Raw genomic sequence first — 24,505 nt, 5'->3', positions numbered from 1 at the left:
AAAAAATGAGGTCATGACGTTTGCATATAAGTGGATCAGCATGGAAAGTATCATGCTAAGTGAAATGAGTCAGAAAGAGAGAGACAGACATAGAAAGATTGCACTCATCTGTGGAGCATAGAATAATAGACTATAAGACTAACACCCAAGATTAGTAGAAATAAGTACCAGGAGGTTGTCCCCATGGCTTGGAGGCTGGTCTCTCATTCTGGGCAACTCAAAGAAGGGAACACCAAGTAAAATGTGGTCAGAGGTCATGTGGGGGAAGGGTGATTTGGGCCGAATATAGACTAGAGACTGAACACAATGGCCACTCAACACCTTTATTGCAAACCACAACACCTAATCAGAGAGAGAGAACAAAAGGGAATACCCTGCCATAGTGGCAGTGTGGGGTGGGGGGAGACGGGACTGGGGAGGGCGGGAGAGATGCTGGGTTTACTGGTGGTAGAGAATGGGCACTGGTGAAGGGATGGGTTCTTGAACTTTGTATGGGGGAAACACTAGCACAAAAATGTATAAAACTGTAACTGTACCCTCACGTTGATTCACTAATTAAAAATAAATAATTTATTTAAAAAAAAAGAAAAGAAAAATAGGCAAAAAAATAATTGATTTTAATACATTAAAAAAAAAAAGACTCTGAACGTACAGTTTGAGGCTCTTCATGTTCCTGGAGCGAGCTGATGCCATAGGGCTACACTATCACGCAACAGGGATGAATGGAGATGATAACTGGTGCCCATTCGAGCAAATGGATGAGCAACAGGATGACAAGTGTTACACAAGTGACTTATTGTAATATTATCCACAAAATAAGAAGCACTGTAGCACTGTCATCCTTGATTTGCATGAGTGGGCACCAGTAACATCTCCATTGTGAGACTTGTTACTGGTTTTAGCATAATGAATACGCCATGGAAAGCTTGCCAGGCTCTGCTATGCAGGCGGAATACTCTTGGTAGCTTGCTGGGCTCTTCGAGGGACAGAGGAATTGAACCTGGGTTGGCCAAGTGCAAGGCAAACGCCCTACCTGCTGTACTATTTCGCCCTACCTTCCAGTCCAAAATAAGAAGAAATAAAAAATTTTGTTTTTGTTTTCAGACTATGCCCAGCAGTTTTCAGTGCTTATTCCTGGTTCTGTGCTCAGGGATCATTCCTGGCGGGGACCACATGGGGCACCTGGGATCAAACCTGGGTCGGCCACATGCAAGGCAAGCACCCTGCTCACTATCATTCTGGCCCTAGATATGGTAGTATTTTTAACTGTTCATTAATGAATGAATGGATAAACAAAAAGTGGTGTGCATACAGAGTAATATTACTTAGCAATAAAATGGGATAATGTTGTGGTGTAACATATAATATTAGTGGAGTTTGAAAGCAGTTAAACATGAAAAGTCAAGTGCCTTATGGTTCCATCTAGATGTGGTTTCTGTAGTGTCATATTTATAATGATAAGTATTGGAGTTACCAAGTGCTGGGGGTAAGTTATTACATAATGGAAATAGTTTCTGTATTGGTGATGCATACATTTTGGTAATAGATAATATTCCAACATTGCATATTGTGAACATTTAATGTTGCTGAATTATATATTTAAAATTAATAAAATATAAATATTTTAAATATGTTGCCTCGATAATATAAATGTAAAGGAAAATGAAAAACAGTTAACTAAATTATATATATTTCTTTAAGATACACTTTTTTGCTTTATATTTTTATAGCCAGTATTTTATTATTTTTATTCTACAATTAGGAAGTGGTAATGTCTTTCGAATTTTCACGTGAATTTTAGAGTTAACTCATTACTTTTTAAAATTGAGTTATTTAAAAATTTTATTTTATTAACCATGATTTACAAAGTTATTGGTAGTTGAGTTGTAGACATTATGTTCTAGCACAATTTCACTACTGGTTTCAAATCTTCTACATTCAGTGTTCCTAAATACCCTCCTGCATGTCCCCTTGATAGGCACATTTTAAAGTTGGGTGGTTGTAGTTTGGATCTGTGTTTTCAGTGTTTTTGACTCTGGTTTTGATATATACCTATACCACTCTCCCACTTTACAAGTGTACTTGAGACCCCTGGCCCCAGCTCCCTGGTTACGTCCCTTCATCATCATTTTACTTCCCTTCTCAATTCTTTCCCTCATTGTCCTTCTCCTTATAATTTGAGGGAGCAGGGATTGGGGAATCCTGAGGTCCTCTGGCCATATGTATGTCAAGGTGTTTCCCAGTGTCTATGATCCCCAGCAGTTAACTACACAGAGGGTGGGGGTAGGGAATAAAGTCAACTAAGAAAACAAAAAACAAACACCTTTTGTTATTGGTTCTTGCTTGATATATCCTAGTTGTAACTGAATTCAGGAGTAATGATATTAAATTATTCTTTTTGAGCAGTCATTATGTACCTCTTCTTGAATTAGTACATGGAAAATGTTAGCAGAAAATGGTTGGAGCAGGAGCAGTAGCACATTTGATTGCCATCATCCCATATTAGTCCCATATTAGTCCACCAGGAGTAATTCCTGAGTGCAGAGCCAGGAGTAACCCTTGAGCATCACTATTTGTGCCCCCAAACCAAACAAACAAACAAGCAAATAAATAAATAAGGTGGTGTTTTCTCCATAGCTGTTAGGAGGGTCTATGAACAAATATTGATGGTTTTCTGCTTCTAATGACAGTAGTCCATTTTTTAATATAATATTGACAATTTTTTAATTATTTTCTTTTTCTAATTTCAGATTGGGTGGGACTATATCTGCATATAAGATTGTACCAGATGAAATAGAAGAAATCAAGGTATAGTATTGATTTTTTTCACTCTACCATTTTAATATTTTGCATGAAATTGGGGTAAAAGTTGCTCTTTCTTCTTGCTACCAAATCTTTAGACTTGGTATATTAATATATCAGTTAATTTCAATTTCACATATGTGAATTAAATTCTATGTATATATGTCAGATTTATACAGAGATAAGAATATGCCAGATTTCTATTATCAGTATATTTATAAATTGAACTACTGAAATAATCAGAAGTAACTCATGTAAAATTCATTAAAAATCAACTTAAAGTACTGTGGGGCCAAAGAGATAGTACAACTGGTAGGATGCTTGCCTTGCATATTGCCAATCCAGGTTCAATCCCCAGCACCCAGTTTGGTTCCTGAACCCTTCCAGGAGTGATCTTTGAGCACAGAACCAGGAGTAGGTATGGGCCACTCCCAAAAAAAGTTTTGTGTATAAGCATTAATATTAATAATAAATCAATATTATTTTATTTTGATTTCTTTATACATTTTGCTAATAATAAATTTCCATCACCTAGTAAATATTTCCTTGTTCCTTTGAAAATTGTACAACTTGCAATGTAATAAATGAAAAATTGTCCTTACTCTTTGAAAATCATTATTATATTCTCCTATCTTAAAAATTTTACTGAATTCAGTGAAATAATAGTTTTGTAACATAATATTGCTCCTATCCAATGATGTCTACAATTTAATGAGACCTAAGTTTGTTCTCTGTTCCACAAATAACTTTGTTTGTTGTTTTCGAGCCACACTTGGTGTGCTCAGAGATCGTTCCTAACTGTGCTTGGTGAACATATAGGGTACCAGAGATCAAACCCAAGTCAGCTTCATGCAAGGCAAGTGCCCTACCTGTTGTACTACCTTTCTGGTCCTTCCATTAATAACTTTTGCAATTGGATAGAATAGTTAAGGATAAGCCATTTTGAATTAATTTGTTAACAATGACATGTAAAGGACTCAACAAATTATGTACCTTGATTTAATAAAAAAAATTGGGGGGGGGAGGATGCACACCCTGCAATGGTCAAGTGTAACTTCTGGCTCTGCAACCAGGAATTTCTCCTGGGGATTCTTGAGATACCATACGGGATAGTAGGAATTGAACCTGGTCAGCCGCATGTGAAACTAGTGTTCTATCCCCTGTACTATCTCTCGATAAAACCTTCTAAAGTAGTTTTAATGAATTCAAACCTTATTACATAATTTTTTTACTTACTTATAATATGTTCAAGTCAACTATGTTATCTTGTTTTTTATGTTTTGTTTTGTTTTTGCTTTTTTTTTTTTTTAGGGAGGGCACACTCAGCAGTGCTTAGAGCTTAGAACTGGTTCTGCACTCAGGAGTTACTATTTGCAGGGCTTGGGGATTATATTGGGTGCCAGTAATCAAACCCGGGTTGGCCACATGGAAGACAAGTGCCTTACCCACTGTACTATCTCTCCTTCTTCTCATTTGTCATTTTATATAAGATTTTCAGTATACCAGGTTTCTGTATAGTCAACATCAGGAATTAATGCCATGATGGTACTATTGTAAAAAGAAAAAAACAATCTCTAGGCTCTAAACACTTATTCAAACTTTATATTACATCATAAATATAGTTTACCTGGATCAGCAAGATCCCTCAGTTTTCAGACAAGAACATGGAAAATAATAAAGTGTTAGCTTGTTGAAATTGTTTGAGGTCCAGTAATATCAGTTGCTATTGTTAAACTCATATAATATTAGTATATTACTTCATTTTATACACTCAATAAATGTAGATTCTGTAAACTTTAAGTAATCAGTAAGTGTCTCTGTACATATAAGTAATTAAGCAGCACTTATATAAAATGTGTAAATTCAAAAAAGGGCAAGAAAGGGCACATGCTCATTTGAAAACATAATAAGCAGAGTCTTTCCAAGAGTAAATTCAGCAAATTTGGGTTCTGTATAGAGGTAGAGGCACTATTGAAAGCATAATATGAGATAACATGATACCATATTATCTGACTGGCAGTGGGTGCTACTCCTGACTCAGTGCTTGAAGGTGGCTCCCCAGAAATACTTGGTGGACCATCTAGAAAAAAATTAAATTTGAGAAATAGTATTAAAGTTGAATTAACAGTACTAGATGATATAGGCTTCTGCTTTGAGAAACTGAGCCAATTGTGTTGCTGACCCAGAGGGACAGTACAAGAGAAGGAATAAATTTGAGAGGAAAAGAGGATAAAGTTTGGACTGTTGAATTTGAAGTCTTTCTTAGATAACTAAATATACACTAAGTCTTTGAGTAAATCAGTCTGAGTTCAGAATGAAGACATGTTCCATTGATTGATGCTGGTATTTGCCATTATGCAAGAGTTAGTTGAGGCTATGCTAAAGAATTTCTGTAAAATTTTGTGTCAAGTCTGTCTCCCTCTCTCTCCTCTCTCTCTCTCTCCCTCTCTCTCTCTCTCTTTCTCTCTCTCCCAATTATACCTCTCTGTTGTCTTCCTCTCTTGAAAAACAAAAAAGTCAAACAAAAATAATAATAGTGCACCGAAATTGTTGCCTTGGAAGTAGGAAGGCTCTAAAAATAAAAGATAAATATATTATTTTACTAGAATACAATAATAACTATATTCTCAAATCATTATTCTTACAACTAAGATCCTTGGATGTAAAAAACTAAGGCTTGCTGAGGGGCGAGTGCACTCCCGGGCTCTCAGGGCGGCTGTGCCTCACCGCCCGCGTTCGGTGCTCTGGAACCGCTGGATCGGGACAGCCTTTGGCCAAGGACAGGCGAAGGAAGAACGAGGACCAAGCTGGTTGCTGATTAGTTACCGTTTATTCAATCTTCCATCTTTCTCATCTCTTGCACTCCCAGCTCCATCCTCTCTCTGGATCCACTGCTGCCTCTCCCTAGCTTCTCTGTCTCCTCCTCCTTCCCTCTCCCACCTTGCCTTCTAGGCTACACCCAGCCAGGTAGCAAAATCAACATAAGAAAGCCCTTCCTGAGGGCAGGGCATTCCAAAGCCCTTCCTCACTCTTAAGGTTTTTTTCCTTTTCCTTAGTCCAGGAACTTATTAACATCTTAATACTAGTTATTTTTGTATGGACATAGCAAGGGATACATTGAGGCTTGCAAGGCAGCTCTCCTGGCAACATCTTGCCACAGGCTCAGACCATAGCACTCAGGCCAGATTAATCATTCCTCACCCTAGCAGGGTCCGAATCTAGTTATCACTGTTTGGATCATGACAGCATTTGTCCATGATCAAGCTCTTAACTTATAGTTAAGCATTAGGCACTTTGGCCAGGCCCATCTCAATGCCAGAGTAGCACACAACTCACTGCTTGCCCTGGGTCCTTCTCGTCACACGTCAGGACCCTGCTTTGGGGATGCTAGGAAGTAAGGGCAGCTGAGGCTTAGGTCAAGAGAACAGATGCCCTGGAGGAAAATATCATGTAGAGTCAAATGACTCCCAGGTTACAAAAGCATAACATTTGTTAAGTCTTCCTGTGTCCATACAAAAAGGACTTGCTATGAATAAACTATGCAAAGGACTCAAGGAGAAGAGAAAAACATTATTTACAAGTCAACAGAACACTAAGAAAGAAGCTACAAATAAACAAAGAGGAATGGGAGCACTGTGACGGGAGTAACCCAATAAACCTAAACTACCTGAAGCTATGTTATCCTACACTTGGACATTACAGAACAAGCATAGAAAGACTATGGAAAGTAGGAAGAAGCTATCAGAATGCCTCAGGACCTCTGGCAATGAATTACCTGAGTTTTTCTTTTGTTTCCTATTTTTGCTGGGGACCATCCTGGGCGAATAGACCTGATACAGGGATGCAAGGAGGATTAATAAAAGAGAGAAAAACCATCAGGTTAGGGGACTAACAGCTTCTTAGACTGAGAGCCCTGACTGTTCTCCATGTACAATACTTAATTGCTTAGAATCAGTAATCATCAGGAGAACGACATTCTTTCGGAAGGACACAAAAGCCTCCAACCTGGAATCACACCAACAGTCAGAGATTAAAAGGCACCCAGACAGATGTGTTGCATCCAGTTAGAGAATTCACAAGGGAATACTAACAGGTCTAAAAGCCTTGATAATCACTCAGTCAACCTGAGGTGACATCAATGGGAAGATTACTCATCTCTCCCATAATTTCAGCAGAGCCAAATGATCCTTCATCTCACCCACAGAAACAGGTGGCAGAACTCTTTTTTTTTTTTTCTGCTTTTTGGGTCGCACCTGGTGCACCTGGCAATGCACAGGGATTACTCCTGGCTGTGCACTCAGGAAGCACCCCTGGCGGTGCTCAGGGGACCATATGGGATGCTGGGATTCAAACCCGGGTCGGCCGCGTGCAAGGCAAATGCCCTGCCTTCTGTGCTATCACTCCAGCCCCAGGTGGCCGAACTCTTAATTCCTTGTTTGGTGGCAGTGGAATTACACAGTCAGATACTTTTCATGATCTCACATGGCAGAGCTGGAGTTTCTTAAGTGGGACCTTGCAATGAATTGATCATTCATTACCACCCTAGTAGACACTAACTATGCTTGGATTTCTTCAGCAGGATAGTAATAGTGGAGTTCAGTGAGTTCTTGCCACCACCCTTATTTAAAGCATTGAAAATAAAGAAGATTATACAAAATGGGGCTAGTCATTACTCTATTTTACTCTCATTCCTATATAAATAGGTCTATTAGGGAAGATGAGCTTCTCTCACAGTCTGCTCAGTAGTACTGAATTAAGTGGGAATAGTTCATATAACATCTCAGTAAGAGTAAACTCTATTTCCCTGCTCAAATGAATGTCACCACACTATGGAATAAAGCAAGATATTTGTCCCAGTTTTGCCAGAAAGTTTTCAATAGAGCCAGAAGGAAAGTTAAACTTATATAATGTTCATTTATTAAAGTGATAAAAATTAGTGATTCATTTTTGCTAGAGTGGTACCAAACGAACCCAATAAGAATCTAAATATATAAATATATATGAATATAAATATACATATATATCATACACCCCGCAGTCAAGAGACATCTCAAAACTTTAAAAAGAATTCAGCATCTCATATAAGCTACCAAGAGTATCTTGCCCATACGGCAAAGCCTGGCAAGCTACCCGTGGTGTATTCGATATGCCAAAAATAGTAACAAGTCTCACAATGGAGACGTTACTGGTGCCTGCTCGAGCAGATCTATGAGCAACAGGATGACAGTAATAATCCAATATATGCAGAATATAGTCAAAACTCACTCTTTGGCCCAACAGTGAAGAGGATCACAAACTAAATAATAAAAATAAGTTGTCTTCAACAACATGAAATTAAATCAGATGTTGAGATTATCTGACAACTATTTTAAAGCAGTTTTCATAGACGTGTTCAACATGCTGTTCTTGTCTTTAACAAATGAAGAAAATAGAAATTCTCTGCCACAAAAAATTACTTAAAGAAACCAAATGAAAATCAAATGAAAATTAGAAAACTGAAAACTCCTATCACCAATATGAAATAAATATTTCTGGTGAAAGAAGAAAACAATGGCACAACATTTTTCAATGCTAAAAGGACAGCAACAAACTCTGTAAGTGAAATACCCTTCAGTAATGAATGGGGATTCAAGGCATATCCAAACAAACAAACAAACAAAAAACAAAAAAGTCCTCATTATAGAAAATCTGCTTTGAAAGAATGGCTATAAACGTTTTCTTTTTAAAAAAGGAAATACTCCGCTTATGCGGCCGCAGTTGTTTTTTTACCATTCCATGCATTGTCCTTTGGCCACAATTGGTAGAACCCACTCCTCTGAAGAATTCCCTGGTCATCTTAGTCACTATATGTTAATAGTCAAGTAACCTAGCCTATCCTAATTTCACGAAAACTGTCAGTGAACACATCAAGTTGCACATAAAAGTCCTTTGTAAAAAGAGCATAGCCCCACATCTTCAGTTGAGGCCCCTCCCAAGCTAAGGAGAGCACTGGATAGTAAAGCCCATAACAACATGAAGAAACAGCGAAAATCCCCACCACCAGGAGAGATCCAAGAAAATATCTCACTAACCTCAGCAGTGACTTCCCAGAAATACTACCTCCTCTCATATAAAAAATTCAGAGAGGAAATTGTGAGGATGGTTCACGAACTCAAAGCAACTATGGAATTGTGGAACTTCCAATAAATTAAGGGAAGATATGGATGCTGCATTGGAGCGGTCCACCAAGATAATCCAGGAAGAAATGAGAGCAGAAATTTCAAAGCTACGAACAGAAGTCACACAACTAAAAGAATCGGTAGATGATATAAAAAACTCGGTAGAAGCCCTCAATAGTAGAAGGACTACAGCCGAAGACAGAATCAGTGAGCTTGAAGATGAGCTGCACAAAGCATATAGGGAACAACAAATAATGGCAAAAGACCTCAAAATGGCTCTAGAGCGAATTAGAGTCCTAGGGGATGACTTTAGGAGAAACAACATAAGAATCATGGGAGTGCCGGAACCACACGGAAGCAATCCCAATGAAAAAAACACCATTAAAGACATCATTGCTAAAAAATTCCCAGAGCTAGAGAATGCGGACATCCAGATACAAGGAGTCCGAAGGGTGCCAGCTAAAAGGGACCCAAATAGAAAATCCCCAAGGCATATCATAGTCAGAATGATGGATACCGTGGATAGAGACACAATACTGCAAGCAGCAAGATCAAAGAAGGACATCATATACAAAGGAGCACCCCTTAGATTCACAGCAGACCTATCAGAAGAAACCCTCCAAGCCCGAAGACAATGGTGGGATATAGTGAAAAAACTTAGTGAAATGAATGCCTCACCAAGAATACTCTACCCAGCTAAACTCTCAGTTAAACTTGAAGGAACCATACACTATTTCACGGAGAAGCAACAGCTCAGGAACTTCATAGACTCAAGACCAAATTTAAAAGAAGGACTCAAAGGGCTACTATAAGACAAGGTAAAAACCTACAAGAACAGCAAACCCTACAGAAAAATGGCACAAAATCCCATGATAATAATTTCTCTTAATGTTAACGGTCTAAATGCACCAATCAAGAGGCACAAAGTGGCAAAATGGATTCGGAAACTAAACCCAACTTTCTGCTGCCTACAAGAAACACATCTGAATAGTCAGAACAAACACAGACTCAAAATCAAAGGATGGAAAACAATCTTGCAAGCAAACAGCTCGCTCAAAAAAAAGCGGGCGTGACCATACTAGTATCCGATAGCATAGATTTCAGGCTGAAAAGATCAGAAGGGACAGCAAAGGTCATTTTCTACTCATCAAGGGATATGTACAACAGGAAAAAAATCACACTCTTAAATGTATACGCACCTAATGAACGACCAGCTAAATACTTAAAAGAACTCCTAACAGAATTTAAGGAGGACATAACTAGCACCACGATAGTAGTTGGAGACTTCAACACTGCCTTATCACCTCTGGATAGATCGACAAGAACAACACTCAGCAAGGAAACGATGGCTCTGAAGGAAGAAATGGAGGAGACAGGGCTAATAGACCTATACAGGGCTATACACTCCCAAAAGAAAGACTACACATTCTTTTCCAGTGCACACGGAACATTTTCCAAAATAGACCATGTTCTGGGCCACAAATTATACCTTAATAGAATCGGGAAGATAGAAATTGTATCAACTATCTTTTCAGACCATGATGCACTGAAGATGGAAGTTAATCACGCAGAGACATGGAGAACCAAATCAAACACTTGGAAATTAAACAACTCACTATTGAACAACGAGTAGATCATGAAGGAAATCAAGGAAGAAATCAAGAGATACCTCGAAACAAAAGAGAATGAAGATACAAGCTACCAGAACCTATGGGACGCAGCTAAAGCTGTGTTAAGGGGAAAATTTATAGCTCTGCAAGCCTTCCTCAGAAAGGAAGAAAGGGTCTATGTAAATAGCTTGACTTAGCAGCTCAAGATCTTAGAAGAGGACCAGCAAAAGGAACCCAAAGCAGATCGAAGGAAAGAAATAATAAAACTTAGAGCAGAAATTAATGATATGGAAACCCGAAAAACAATCCAAAAGATCAATAAACAAAGAGCTGGTTCTTCGAGAAAATAAATAAGATTGATAAACCGCTAGCAAGACTCACAAAGAAAGAAAGAGAGAAAACCCTAATAAAGCGAATCAGAAATGAAAAGGGGGACATCACAACAGAAACCAAGGAGATTCAAAGGATCATCAGAGATTATTTTGAAAGTCTGTATGCCACAAAACAAGAGAACCTAAAAGAAATGGATGAATTCCTTGACTCCTACAATCTCCCAAGACTGAACCAAGAAGATGAGAAATACCTGAATAGACCCATAAATATCAAGGAAATCGAAAATGTAATCAAAAGTCTCCCCAAAAACAAAAGCCCAGGCCCAGACGGATTCACTGGCGAATTCTTCCAAACATTTAAAGAAGACTTGTTGCCAGTTCTCCTCAAGCTTTTCCAGGAAATTGAAAAGACAGGAACCCTTCCAAACAGTTTCTACGAGGCACATATCTCCCTAATACCAAAAGCAAACAAAGACACTACTAACAAAGAAAACTATAGACCAATATCCTTGATGAACACCGATGCGAAGATCCTCAACAAAATTCTAGCAAATAGAGTCCAACAACTCATCAAAAAGATCATACACCAGGACCAAGTGGGATTCATCCCGGGGATGGAAGGATGGCTTAATATTTGGAAATCAATCAACATAATCTATCATATCAACAAAAGTAAAGATAAAAACCATATGATCATATCAATAGATGCGGAGAAAGCATTTGACAAGATCCAACACCCATTCATGATAAAAACTCTCACCAAAATGGGTTTTGGAGGAGCTTTTCTCAAGATAGTCAAAGCCATCTACCACAAACCTATGGCAAGCATTATCATCAATGGAGAAAAACTAAGGGCCTTTCCTCTAAGATGGGGGACAAGACAAGGATGCCCACTCTCACCACTTCTCTTTAATATAGTACTGGAAGTATTAGCAATAGCCATCAGGCAAAAAAAAGATATTAAGGGGATTCAGATCAGAAAGGAAGAAATCAAGCTCTCACTGTTCGCAGACGATATGATAATATACCTAGAGAAGACTAAAAGCTCTAGTAAGACACTCTTAGAAACATTGGCCTGTAGAGTAAAGTCGCAGGCTATAAAATCAATACCCAAAAATCCATGGCCTTCCTATATGCAAACAATGAGACAGAGGAAAGGGACATGAAAAAAGCTATCCCGTTCACAATCGTGCCCCAGAAAATCAAATACATTGGAATCAGCTTAACTAAAGAAGTAAAGGACCTCTACAAAGAAAACTATAAAATGCTACTACTCCATGAAATAAAAGAGGACATGAGGAAATGGAAACATATCCCCTGCTCATGGATAGGGAGAATAAACATTGTCAAAATGGCAATACTCCCCAAAGCATTATACAGATTTAACGTGATCCCTATAAGGATACTTACCCATGACATTCTTCAAAGAAACGGACCAAGCAATCCTGAAATTTATATGGAACAATAAACGCCCACGGATAGCTAAAACAATTCTTGGGGAAAAGATGATGGGAGGCATCACCCTCCCCAACCTTAAACTCTACTACAAAGTGGTAACAATTAAAACAGCATGGTACTGGAACAAAGGCAGAGCTGAAGACCAATGGAACAGGGTGGAATATCCCTACACACAACCTCAAATGTACGATCATCTAATCTTTGATAAGGGAGCAAGAGATGTGAAGTGGAGCAAGGAAAGCCTCTTTTACAAATGATGCTGGCACAACTGGACAACGACGTGCAAAAAGAATGGGCTTAGACCTCGACCTGACACCATGCACAAAAGTCAGATCAAAATGGATTAAAGACCTCAACATCAGACCACAAACCATAAGGTACATTGAAGACAAGGTCGGCAAAACCGTCCACGATATTGAAGATAAAGGTATCGTCAAAGATGACACAGAACTAAGCAATCTAGTAGAAACAGAGATCAACAAATGGGACTACATTAAACTAAAAAGGTTCTGCACCGCAAAAGATACAGTGACCAGAATACAAAGACTATCCACAGAATGGGAAAGGATATTTACACAATACCCATCAGATAAGGGGTTGATACCAATGGTATATAAAGCACTGGTTGATCTCTACAAGAAGAAAACATCCAACCCCATCAAAAAATGGGGCAAAGAAATGAACAGAAACTTTACCAAGGAAGAGATACGAATGGCCAAAAGGCACATGAAAAAGTGCTCTACATCACTAATCGTCAGAGAGATGCAGATCAAAACAACCACGAGATACCATCTCACACCACAGAGACTAACACACATCCAAAAGAACAAAAGCAACCGCTGTTGGAGAGGATGTGGGGAGAAAGGGACCCTTCTACACTGCTGGTGGGAATGTCGACTGGTTCAGCGCTTTTGGAAAACAATATGGACCATTCTCAAAAAATTAAATATTGAGCTCCCACGTGACCCAGCAATACCACTGCTGGGAATATATCCCAGAGAGGCAAAAAAGTATAGTCGAAACGACAGTTAAACTTATATGTTCATTGCAGCACTGTTTACCATAGCCAGAATTTGAAAAAACCCGAATGCCCTAGAACGGTTGACTGGTTGAGGAAACTTTGGTACATATGTACAATGGAATACTATGCAGCTGTTAGAAAAAAGGAGATCATGAATTTTGTATATAAGTGGATCGGCATGGAAAGTTTCATGCTGAGTGAAATGAGTCAGAAAGAGAGAGACAGACATAGAAAGATTGCACTCATCTGTGGTATATAGAATAACAGAGTGGGAGACTAACACCCAAGAATTATAGAAATAAGTACCAGGAGGTTGACTCCATGGTTTGGAAGCTGGCCTCACATTCTGGGGAAAGGGCAACTCAGAGAAGGGATCACCAACTATAATGTAGTCGAAGGCCATGCGGGGGGGGGGGGGGAGGGTGTTGCGGGCTGAATGAGGGCTAGAGACTGAGCACAGTGGCCACTCAACACCTTTATTGCAAACTACAACAGCTAATTAGAGAGAGAAAACAGAAGGGAATGCCCTGCCTCAGTGGCAGGGTGGGGTGGGGGGAGATGAGTTTGGGGAGGGTGGGAGGGATGCTGGGTTTACTGGTGGTGGAGAATGGGCACTGGTGAAGGGATGGGTTCTAGAACCTTGTATGAGGAAAACATGAGCACAAAATTGTATAAATCTGTAACTGTACCCTCACAGGGATTCACTAATTAAAAATTAAAAAAATAAATTAAAAAAATAAATAAAGCAGTGCTTGAACTCTACAAGAAGAAAACATCCAACCCCATCAAAAAATGGGGCGAAGAAATGAACAGAAACTTTACCAAGGAAGAGATACAAATGGCCAAAAGGCACATGAAAAAGTGCTCTACATCACTAATCATCAGAGAGATGCAGATCAAAACAACCACGAGATATCACCTCACACCACAGAGACTAGCACAAATCCAAAAGAACAAAAGCAACCACTGTTGGATAGGATGTGGGGAGAAAGGGACCCTTCTACCCTGCTGGTGGGAATGCTGACTGATTCAGCCCTTTTGGAAAACAATATGGACGATTCTCAGAAAACTAGAGTTTGAGCTTCCATTTGACTCAGGAATACCACTGCTGGGAATATATCTCAGAGGAGCAAAAAAGTGTAATCGAAATGACATCTGCACTTATATGTTCATTGCAGCACTGTTTATAATAGCCAGAATCTGGAAAAAACCCGAGTGCCCTAGAACAGATGACTGGTTGAAGAAACTCTGGTACATCTATACAATGGAATACTATGCAGCTGTTAGAAAAAATGAGGTCATGAAGTTTGCATTTAAGTGGATCAGCATGGAAAGTATCATGCTAAGTGAAATGAGTCAGAAAGAGAGAGACAGACATAGAAAGATTGCACTCATCTGTGGAACATAGAATAATAGATTAGGAGTCTAAGACCCAAGAATAGTAGAAATAAGTACTAGGAGGTTGACTCCATGGCTTGGAGGCTGGTCTCTCATTCTGGACAACTCAGAGAAGGGAACACCAAGTAAAATGTGGTAGGAGGTCATGCGGGGGAGGGGTGACGCGTGCCGAATGTAGACTAGAGTCTGAACACAATGGCCGCTCAACACCTTTATTGCAAACCACAACACCAAATCAGAGAGAGAGAACGAAAGGGAATACCGTGCCATAGTGGCAGTTTGGGGTAGGGGGAGACGGGACTGGGGAGGGTGAGAGGGATGCTGGGTTTACTGGTGGTGGAGAATGGGCACTGGTGAAGGAATGGGTTCTCGAAGTTTGTATGGGGGAAACATGAGCACAAAAATGTATAATTCTGTAACTGTACCCTCATGGTGATTCACTAATTAAAAATAAAAAATTTAAAAATTTATAAAATAAAAAAAAGGAAATACTAGCAGAATGGACAGGAGAAAAGCAAAGCAAATAGACATAGTAGATTATCTTTTCTTATACTTTTTAAAATCACATTGGAGGTATAAGAAAAAATGTAAACCATGTGATGTGGTTGTTTAGTAGATTTAAAAAAAAATGAACATGCCTTTATTTAAAGAGAAAAGGTAAAGGTACCTGCATGAAAACAAAGTTTCTACATTTTACTTGAACTGATAAAATCTCAGTTCAGTGATTAGTTGCATCTTTACATCATTCAAGGTAACCGTTAAAATGCATTAAATACATATTATTTAATAACAAAATTAATATGAAAACCAAAAAAGGGTTTCTATAGTTCAAAAAATGCATGAAACAAGAACTAGCATTGTGAAACAGAAGACATAAATAGGGGCCAGAGAGATAGTACAGCACAGAGAGCACTTGCTTTGTATGCAGCCAACCCAGGTTCAATCCCTGGTACCCATGTGGTTCCTCAAGCTTGCCTGGAGTGATCCCTGAGTGCAGACCAGGAATAAGCTCCGAACACAGTCAGCTGTGCCCTCAGTGCACCCCCATTCAAAAAATACATAAAAAGAAAATAAATAACACATTTAAGTTGTAAGATAAAATTGTTTTAAATATGAATAATTAAAATAAGTCATGAAGGAAAAACTTGACCTCATGGATTTTTATAAATGATCCAATATATTCCATCCTCAAGTATCACATTTTTTTATAAAGAAAGTCAAAAATAAAAGGATAGAAAAAGATTTATTATGAAAACATATTTCAGAGAAGGGGTACATTTTCAAGTTAATAATCTGTTTTTTCCTCAAGAAAGTAAAAAAAATACTTGAAGCAAGAAAACAACAGGAAATAATTAAATTTTTGTCATTGTCACTGTCATCCCATTGCTCATCGATTTGCTCAAGCAGGCACCAGTAACGTCTCCATTGTGAGACTCGTTGTTACTGTTTTTGGCATATCAAATATGCCATGGGTAGCTTTTCAGGCTCTGCCATGTGGGCGAGATACTCTTGGTAGCTTGCCGGGCTCTCCAAGAGGGGCGTAGGAATCGGACCCCGGTCGACCACATGCAAGGTGAACACCCTACCTTCAGTAGTAATCAGTGAAATTGAAAATAAGAAAATAATTGGGAAAAACAATAAAGTAAAGATCTGACCCTAAAAAATTCAATAAAATTGATGGTCAGGAATTTGACTCAAATGTGAGAGTACATGCCTTACCTATGTGTGATGCTTTGTTCACTATCTTGGATCATGTGAGCATAGTGGGTCTATCCCTGGTTACTCTGAATGCTATTGGGCTGACCACCAATACCAGAGGCACTGGACCCTCAAGCACTACTGGGGGTACCATTCCCCACCCCAGCCTCATTTACTCAGTATTTAAGAGAAAGAGGCATTGCCCATGTTTATTTTTCTTCTATCTTGTAAGTGTGATTGATGCTACAATCAGAGAAAGACAATACAAAACTGAAAATTTGATGAATATCTCTCATGAATTAATTCTTTCATTAGTACAGCCAAATCAAATTCAGTGTAGTTTGAAGAATTATACAAACGATTATGTTGTCTTATGTTAGCTATGCTCTATTTATGTTACTCTTTATGTTAGTTTTGTTATGGTCCTTGTTAGAAATGTTTACTTTCTGTGTGTTTTGTTCTAGTTTTTGCAGAGTTATGAGGTAATTGGTAATCTAAGTGAGAAATTTAATGTTTTTTCACAACTACTTGCATGCAGTATATTTTTTTCTAGACTCTAATGAGATTTTATGTTTGAGGACTTCTCATGTATTAGTTTTGTGCTATTATCTTTATTTATTCCTTCTGCTTTTGCTGTATCAAGTTGTACTCTTTGTACTGACTTGTCTTTAAGTGTAATATATTACTATGTTCTGCTGCATTGTTCTTTTTTACTTGCATTTACAATTTTAGTCTTAATAAACCTATTTATATCTGAATTTCAAACAGTTAAATTTCTGTCCTAATATGTTCAGTTGACTTTGTTTCATTGATTACAAATTTTTGGTAAAATTTACTTAATCAGTTTTATTTCTCTCTCTTTTATTTTCTTAAACATATTAACTTATATTTATTTTAAAGTTCATGGGGCTATAGGGAGCAGTAGCCCAGCTCTCACCAAGAAATATTATTAAAGTGCTTGATTATAAACTACTTATGTGTCTGTTGTAGAGCATCTTAACTGATTTTTCATCTAAATATTGAGAACTGTTTACTAGCATAGCAACTATTTTTATCAATTTATTTTGTGTGAAAAATTGTGATAGATGACCTATCAAAAAGTGTCTTGCATTTTTAAGGACAGAAATGAGGTAAAATTGATCACTCCAATTCAGTTAAGGAATTGAACTATAATAGAGCTAGATTAGGATATATTGTCCGTCTATATACTCATTCATGAAAAACAATAGATTTAGGATGCTTTATATTAATTCAGATGAATAGTGAAGAAGACTGGGTTTTTACTAGTATTAACAGTAATGTTAGTGTAGTACATCATAGAGATTTTGAAAAGTGTCTGCAGCATAATTGAATTATGACTTCGTGTGTCTCGATCACATTTTTCTTAAAAAATGGGAAAATGAAAACCTACTTTTGTTGGGTTATAGACGTACCATTATTGTAAGGCTTATATTGTAAGGCTTATAAATACTTAGCATTGTTCCTGGTACATAGTATAACTTAGTAGTTGGTAAGTGATGTAATTGAAATGGGCTTGAAAAGTGAAGAATAGTCATAAACTCAGGTTTATATTTGAAAAATTTCATGGAAATTTTTGCTAATCCATGACCATATAAATTGAAAAAAGGAAATTCTGTTTGGAGGGAATAAGGATGTTTGGGTATATAGGTAGTCTGTAGGGCATTTACAGATCCTATTTCGCCATCCCAACCAAATAATTTATCTGTCTTAAACTTTGTACTGCCATTCACTTCATTGTGAGCCTCTTTATAGTCTCAGATTTAAAGCATTCAGATGACAAGAGAAAATGTATTTTTTAGTATAAGAAATAAATTGTTGCAAGTTTTCTTTCCACTGTATTTCTGATCATTTAGTCTCTTTTTTAAAATCAGAGCTTAGCATTAGCATTGTATAATGAGGAGGTAGGTAATTTTCCTCTCAACTTCAGAACATTCTAATATGAGAAAGAAAATAGTTCTTGGCCCTTTCTGAAAAGATTGTTTAAACCTACTTGTCTTCTGCTATTTTTTTGCTACTTATAGAATGTTCTATTGTTTTTCCTGCTAATTATTACATAATACCTTTACTTGGAATTCTTGGCTAAAATTGCATTAGAATACTATACTTTCTTTAACCTTACTAAAATTAATTACTCTTCTAGACATATAAATTATATGGTAAAAATTTAAATATTTTTACCACTGATACTCTGATGGAAAATTAAATCACGGAGACAGCTATTACTATGAAAATTAGACCTTTTTCATTCCAAATAGGACTAAAGTCTGGGAAGAAAGCTATTTCCAGATGATTTTGATTAAAGATATTTGTAGGCAAAATTCAATGAATTACATAATATGCTTTATTCATGCCCCATTTTCTGTCTAGCAATCTGCATCCTGGAAGATGATTAAAGGAAAGATCATATCATAATCTAAGTATATCATTGATGTTTGAGAGAAGGTGACGTAACTATAACAATACTTCTTTTGTTTCTCTGAGTTAAATAATTGCAGTACTAAGATGATCATCACCAAATTTGAGGATATATAGAAGTGAGGAAATAATGATACACTTTGACCATGAATTTTTATTTCCTTAATAGTTTTTTTACTTTGTGGCTATGTAGAATACTACACAGCTCTAAAGAGTAATAATTTACCTTTTGCTCTTACATGGATGGAACTACAGGATGGCAGGCTAAGCAAAGTAGATCAGAAGGAGAAAGATAAATACCTGGTATGTAAAGAAACAAAGTAGGTGAATAGAGAAAGCCAAATGAAAACAAACCAATGGGTTCAAGCCACATAGCTCTGATTACTTAGAGGGGAGGAAGCAAGGGGGAAGTCCAGTGGAATGTAACAGAGATTTATTGGTACTTTTGTTTTGTTTTTCTTCTTGATTGGTGGGCACATTAGTGGTGCTCAGGGCTTACCCCTGACTCTGTACTCAGGGATCACTTATAATGGATTTCAAGGGGTCATATTGGGTACTGGGATTGTATCTGAGTTGGCCACATGTGAGGCAAGTACACTATTTGCTGTACCATCTCTTTCGCCCTAAGATACTGGTACATTGATGGAGATTGTTGTGGTGTAATATATACTTCGAAGAGATATGAAATTATAACACTAAAACATACACAGTTACATTAATCTGGGTTTTTTTATTTGTAATTCTTCTTGTTTCTGGAGGGAGACTTGTATTATTATAAATCTACCACTTAATACCACTTTTACTGCACTCGGTAGGTTCTTGTAAATTATGCCTTCATTATAATTTGTCTTGAAGAGTTTTTAAATTTTGTATTCATTTTCTTTATAATCCATACTATTGGCCTTACATTACCATATATTTCTTTCTTTCTTTCTTTCTTTTTGGCTTATGATTGACATCTAGTTTCTTACTATGGTAATCTGGAAGATATTTGATATGGTAATCATTCTGAATTTAAGAGTTATTTTGTGTCCAAATATACAGTCCATCCTTGAAGAATTTTCTGTGAGCATTTTACAAGATGTATATTCTTTTCTTTGTGGCAGAATACCCTGTATTAAATCGATCTCATCTTATAGGAAAACATTGGGTTGTCCTTTCAGCCTTGCCGCAGGGAACTTATTTTACCTTAGATCAATGCCCTTTCTATATGGGCACAGGAAGACAGTTAATATTATGCTTTGTAAGTTGGGAGCTGATTGACTCCAATAATATTTACTCTTGGGCATCTGCTTTCTCAACTCAGTTGCCCTTAGTTCCTAGCACCCCAAAAGCAGGGTCCCCACGAGGGATGGAATGGATCCAGGGCAAGCTGTGAGCTACCCTGGCCTTGAAATGGGCCAGGCCAAAGCACCACAATACTCAACTGTAAGTTGAGAGCATGGTCATAGACAAATGCTGTAATAATCCAAAAGTAACGACGAGACTAGGACGCTGCTGGGGTTAGGAAGACTAACCTAGCCTGAGGACTGTGGTCTGGAATATATAATGAATATCCTCAGGAAGAACCACTTTAAAGTTTGATATATCTCTTACTGTGCTCATACAGAATGACATTGCTAGAAATATTAGAAGTAATTTTACCATAACTATTTAAGTGGATTATTTTCTGAGGGAGGAAAAAAGCGACACACCTTTGTTTGGATCCCACTCTTGAGCGAACCTCCTAGTAATCTGGAGTAATCTCCTTAGATGAGATTTTGTTAATCTCCTGGAGTAATGGTCTTACCCCTCTTTGTTGATTTGTAATGTTCAACCCACCTTTGTGTTACCGCCCTATATGATTGCTATATAAACTAAGACTGTAACAGAAGTAGGCAGAAAATACAGAAGTGAGGGAGAAGAGGGAGAGAGGTAAGACAGAACCAAGGAGAAGAGACAGAAGCAGAGAGAAGACACAGAGGCAAGAAAGAAGACACAGAAGCAGAGACAGAGAGAGATTGGAAGAGACCAGAGGAGAGACTACAGAGACAGAGACAAAGACAGAGAGACAGACAGAAGAGAGCACAGCAGCACACGCAGAAGCAGAACACAAGGAGGAGCCGTCCCGATCCAGTCTATACACAGCGGCTCAAGAGCACTGAACACAAGCGGTGCGCACAAGAGAGAACTGTCCGGAGAGCCCGTGAACAACACAACACGTCATCGCACATCATCACTCCTCCTGCACGTGTGCACCTTTATATTTTTTACACATCTGTGACTTAAGGACATTAATTTCTTGATGATTTTCTTTGTAGATTTAATCTGCCCATTGTTTAAGTAGTATGTTACCTTTTCCATTATGTTTAAAAAATTCTTGGTATGTTAGTATTTTATACATTTTGGTATTTTTATGGTATGTACATAGATTAGTAAATGTTATATATTCCTGCTGTATTGGTTTCTTTATCATTATATAATGCCATTTTTGTCTCTTGTTACCTTTTTTGGTTAGAAGTTATTTTATCTGACATAAGTAATAGTCCTTACAGGTCCTTATCTTTCTTTGTTTTCCACTGATGTATTGTATCATCTTTTGTCTCATTATGTTAAGTCCGTTTGTCTTTATAACTTAAGGTAGTCTTCTGGGGCTGGAAAAGTAGTTCTGGAAGTCTTATATGTGGCTGAACTGATTTGACATCCAGTCACATATAGCCCTCCTAAAACTTCCATGAGTAATTCCTGAGTGCAGAGACAGGAGTAACAGGAATCAGCCTTGAACACTGCCAGCTATGGCCCCAAAACAAAAACAAAATGAGTCTCTAATAGCTGGCATGCAGTTGTTGATTTTTTAAAAAAAAATTGTATTAGTGAATCACCGTGAGTACAGTTACAGACTTATAACTTTTCCTGCTTGTGTTTCAGTCATACAATGCTTGCATACCCATCCCTCCACCAGTGTCCATTCTCCACCACTAATGATCCCAGTATCCTCCCCCCTCCCATCCAATTCTCCCATACCACCGCACCTCTGTGGCAGTGCATTCCCTTTTGCTCTCTCTCTCTCATTTTGGGTATTGTGGTTTGCAGTAGAGGTATTGAGTGGCCATTGTGTTTGATCTATACTCTAATTTCAGCGTGTATCTTCCATCCCCAGCAGGTCCTTGAATCACACTTTACCAGGTGTTCCTTCTATATCTGAGCTGCCTTTTCCTCCAGCATATGAGGCCAGCTTCCAGGCTGTGGAGCCAACCTCCTGGTCCTTACTTCTACTATTTTTGGGTGCTAATCTCCCATATTGTTGCTTTATATTCCACAGATGAGTGCAATCTTTCTATGTCTGTCTCTCACTTTCTAACTCATTTCACTTAGCACGATACTTTCCATGTTGACCCAGTTATATGCAAAGGTCATGACTTCATCTTTTCTAACAGCTGCATAGTATTCCATTGTGTAGATGTACCAAAGTTTCTTTAACCATCTGTTCTCAGGAACTCAGGTTTCTTCCAGATTCTGGCTATTGTAAACAGTGCTGCGATGAACATACAAATGCAGATGTCATTTCGATAATACTTTTTTGCCTCTCTAGGATATTACCAGAAGTGGTATTGCTGGGTCAAATGGGAGCTCAATTTCTAATTTTTTGAGAAACATCCATATTGTTTTCCAAAAGGGCAGAACCAGTCAGCATTCCCACCAGCAGTGTAGGAGGGTCCCTTTCTCTCTGCATCCACACTAACAGCGGTTGTGTTTGTTCTTTTGGATGTGTGCCAGTCTCTGTGGTGTGAGGTGGTATCTCATAGTTGTTTTGATCTGCATCTCTCTGATGATTAGTGAAGAGCATTTTTTCATGTGCCTTTTAGCCATTCATGTTTCTTCCTTGAGAAAGTTTCTGTTAATTTAATCCCCCCATTTTCTTATGGGGCTGGATGTTTTATTCTTGCAGATTCCAAGCAATGCCTTTTATATCCTTGATATAAATCCGTTATCAGATGGGTTTTGGGTGAATATCCTTTCCCATTCTGTAGATTGTCTTTGTATTTTGATCACTATATCATTTGTGGTGCAGAAGCTTCTTAGTTTAATATAGTCCTATTTGTTTAGCTCTGTTTCCACTTGGTTGGTCAGTGGAGTGTCATCTTTGAAGATACCATTAGTCCCGATATCGTGGAGGGTTTTGCTTACCTTATCTTCAGTGTACCTTATGGATTCTGGTCTGCTGTTGAAGTCTTTAATCCATTTTGATCTGATTTTTGTGCATGGTGTCAGGTCGAGGTCTAAGCCCACTTTTTTGTATGTGATTGTCCAGTTATGCCAGCACCATTTGTTAAAGAAGCGTTCTTTGCTCCACTTCACATTTCTTGCTCCCTTGTCAAAGATTAGATGTTTATACATTTGGGGTTGTGTGTAAGGATATTCCACCCTATTCCATTGGTCTGCGGCTCTGCCATTGTTCCAGTACCATGCTGTATTAATTGTTACCGCTTTGTAGTAGAGTTTGAGGTTGGGGAGGGTCATGCTTCCCATCATCTTTTTAACAAGAATTGTTTTAGCTATTTGTGGGCATTTGTTGTTCCATATGAATTTCAGGAGTGCTTGATCCATTTCTTTGAAGAATTTCATGGGTATCCTTATGGGGATTGTATTGAATCTGTATAGTGCTTTGGGGAGTAGTGCCATTTTGACAATGTTAATTCTTCCTATCCATGAGCAGGACATATGTTTCTATATCCTCATGTCCTCTTTTATTTCATGGTGTAGCATTTTGTAGTTTTCTTTGTAGAGGTCCTTTACCTCCTTGGTTAGGCTGATTCCGAGGTACTTGATTTTCTGGAACAGATTGTAAATGGGATTGTTTTTTTCATGTCACATTTCTCTGTCTTGTTATTTGCGTATAGGAAGGCCATGGATTTTTGGGTATTGATTTTATAGCCTGCGACTTTACTGTACAAGTCTGTTTCTAGGAATTTCTTGGTAGAGGTTTTAGGATTCTCTAGATATAGTATCATATCATCTGCGAATAGTGAGTGCTTGATTTCTTCCTTTCTTATCTGGATGCTCTTAATGTCTTTTTCTTGCCTAACTGCTATTGCAAGTACTTCCAGTACTATATTGAACAGAAATGGTGAGAGTGGGCATCCTTGTCTTGTCTCTGATCTTAGAAGGAAGGCCCTTAGTTTTTCCCCATTGAGGATAATTCTTGCCATAGGTTTTTGGTAGATGGCTTTGACTATCTTGAGGAAAGTTCCTTCTAAACCCATTTTGCTGAGTTTTTATCATAAACAGGTGTTGGATCTTGTCAGATGCTTTTCTGCATCTATTGATATGTTCATATGGTTTTTATCTTTACTTTTGTTGATAAACTGGATTATGTTGATTGATTTCCTAGTGTTAAGCCATCCTTGCATCCCTGGGATAAATCCCACTTGGTCGTGGTGTATGATCTTTTTGATGAGTTGTTGGATTCTATTTGCTAATATTTTGTTGAGGATCTTTGTATTCGTGTTCATCAGGGATATTGGCCTGTAGTTTTCCTTGTTAGTGGTGTATGTTTGCTTTTGGTATTGGGGAGATACGTGTCTCATAGAAACTGTTCTAGGAGAGTTCCTG

At 38.0% G+C, this 24,505-nt stretch overlaps 1 protein-coding gene across 19 annotated transcripts in view; it reads left to right on the top strand.

The window, feature by feature from the left end:
- GPHN (gephyrin) overlaps positions 1–24,505 on the top strand; it is a 494,826-nt gene that overhangs the window by 202,100 nt on the left and 268,221 nt on the right. For all 19 annotated transcript variants that reach the window (XM_004612348.2, XM_055130244.1, XM_055130246.1 and 16 more), the window contains exon 3: positions 2,751–2,808. In XM_004612348.2, coding sequence (XP_004612405.1) covers positions 2,751–2,808 — 58 coding nt within the window. The remainder of the gene's footprint in view (positions 1–2,750; positions 2,809–24,505) is intronic.

The sequence above is a fragment of the Sorex araneus genome, chromosome 3 (genome assembly GCF_027595985.1).
Source record: "Sorex araneus isolate mSorAra2 chromosome 3, mSorAra2.pri, whole genome shotgun sequence".
NCBI lineage: Eukaryota > Metazoa > Chordata > Mammalia > Eulipotyphla > Soricidae > Sorex > Sorex araneus.
The sequence above is the reverse complement of the archived record's forward strand: the minus strand, read 5'-3'. Positions and strand labels throughout refer to the sequence as shown.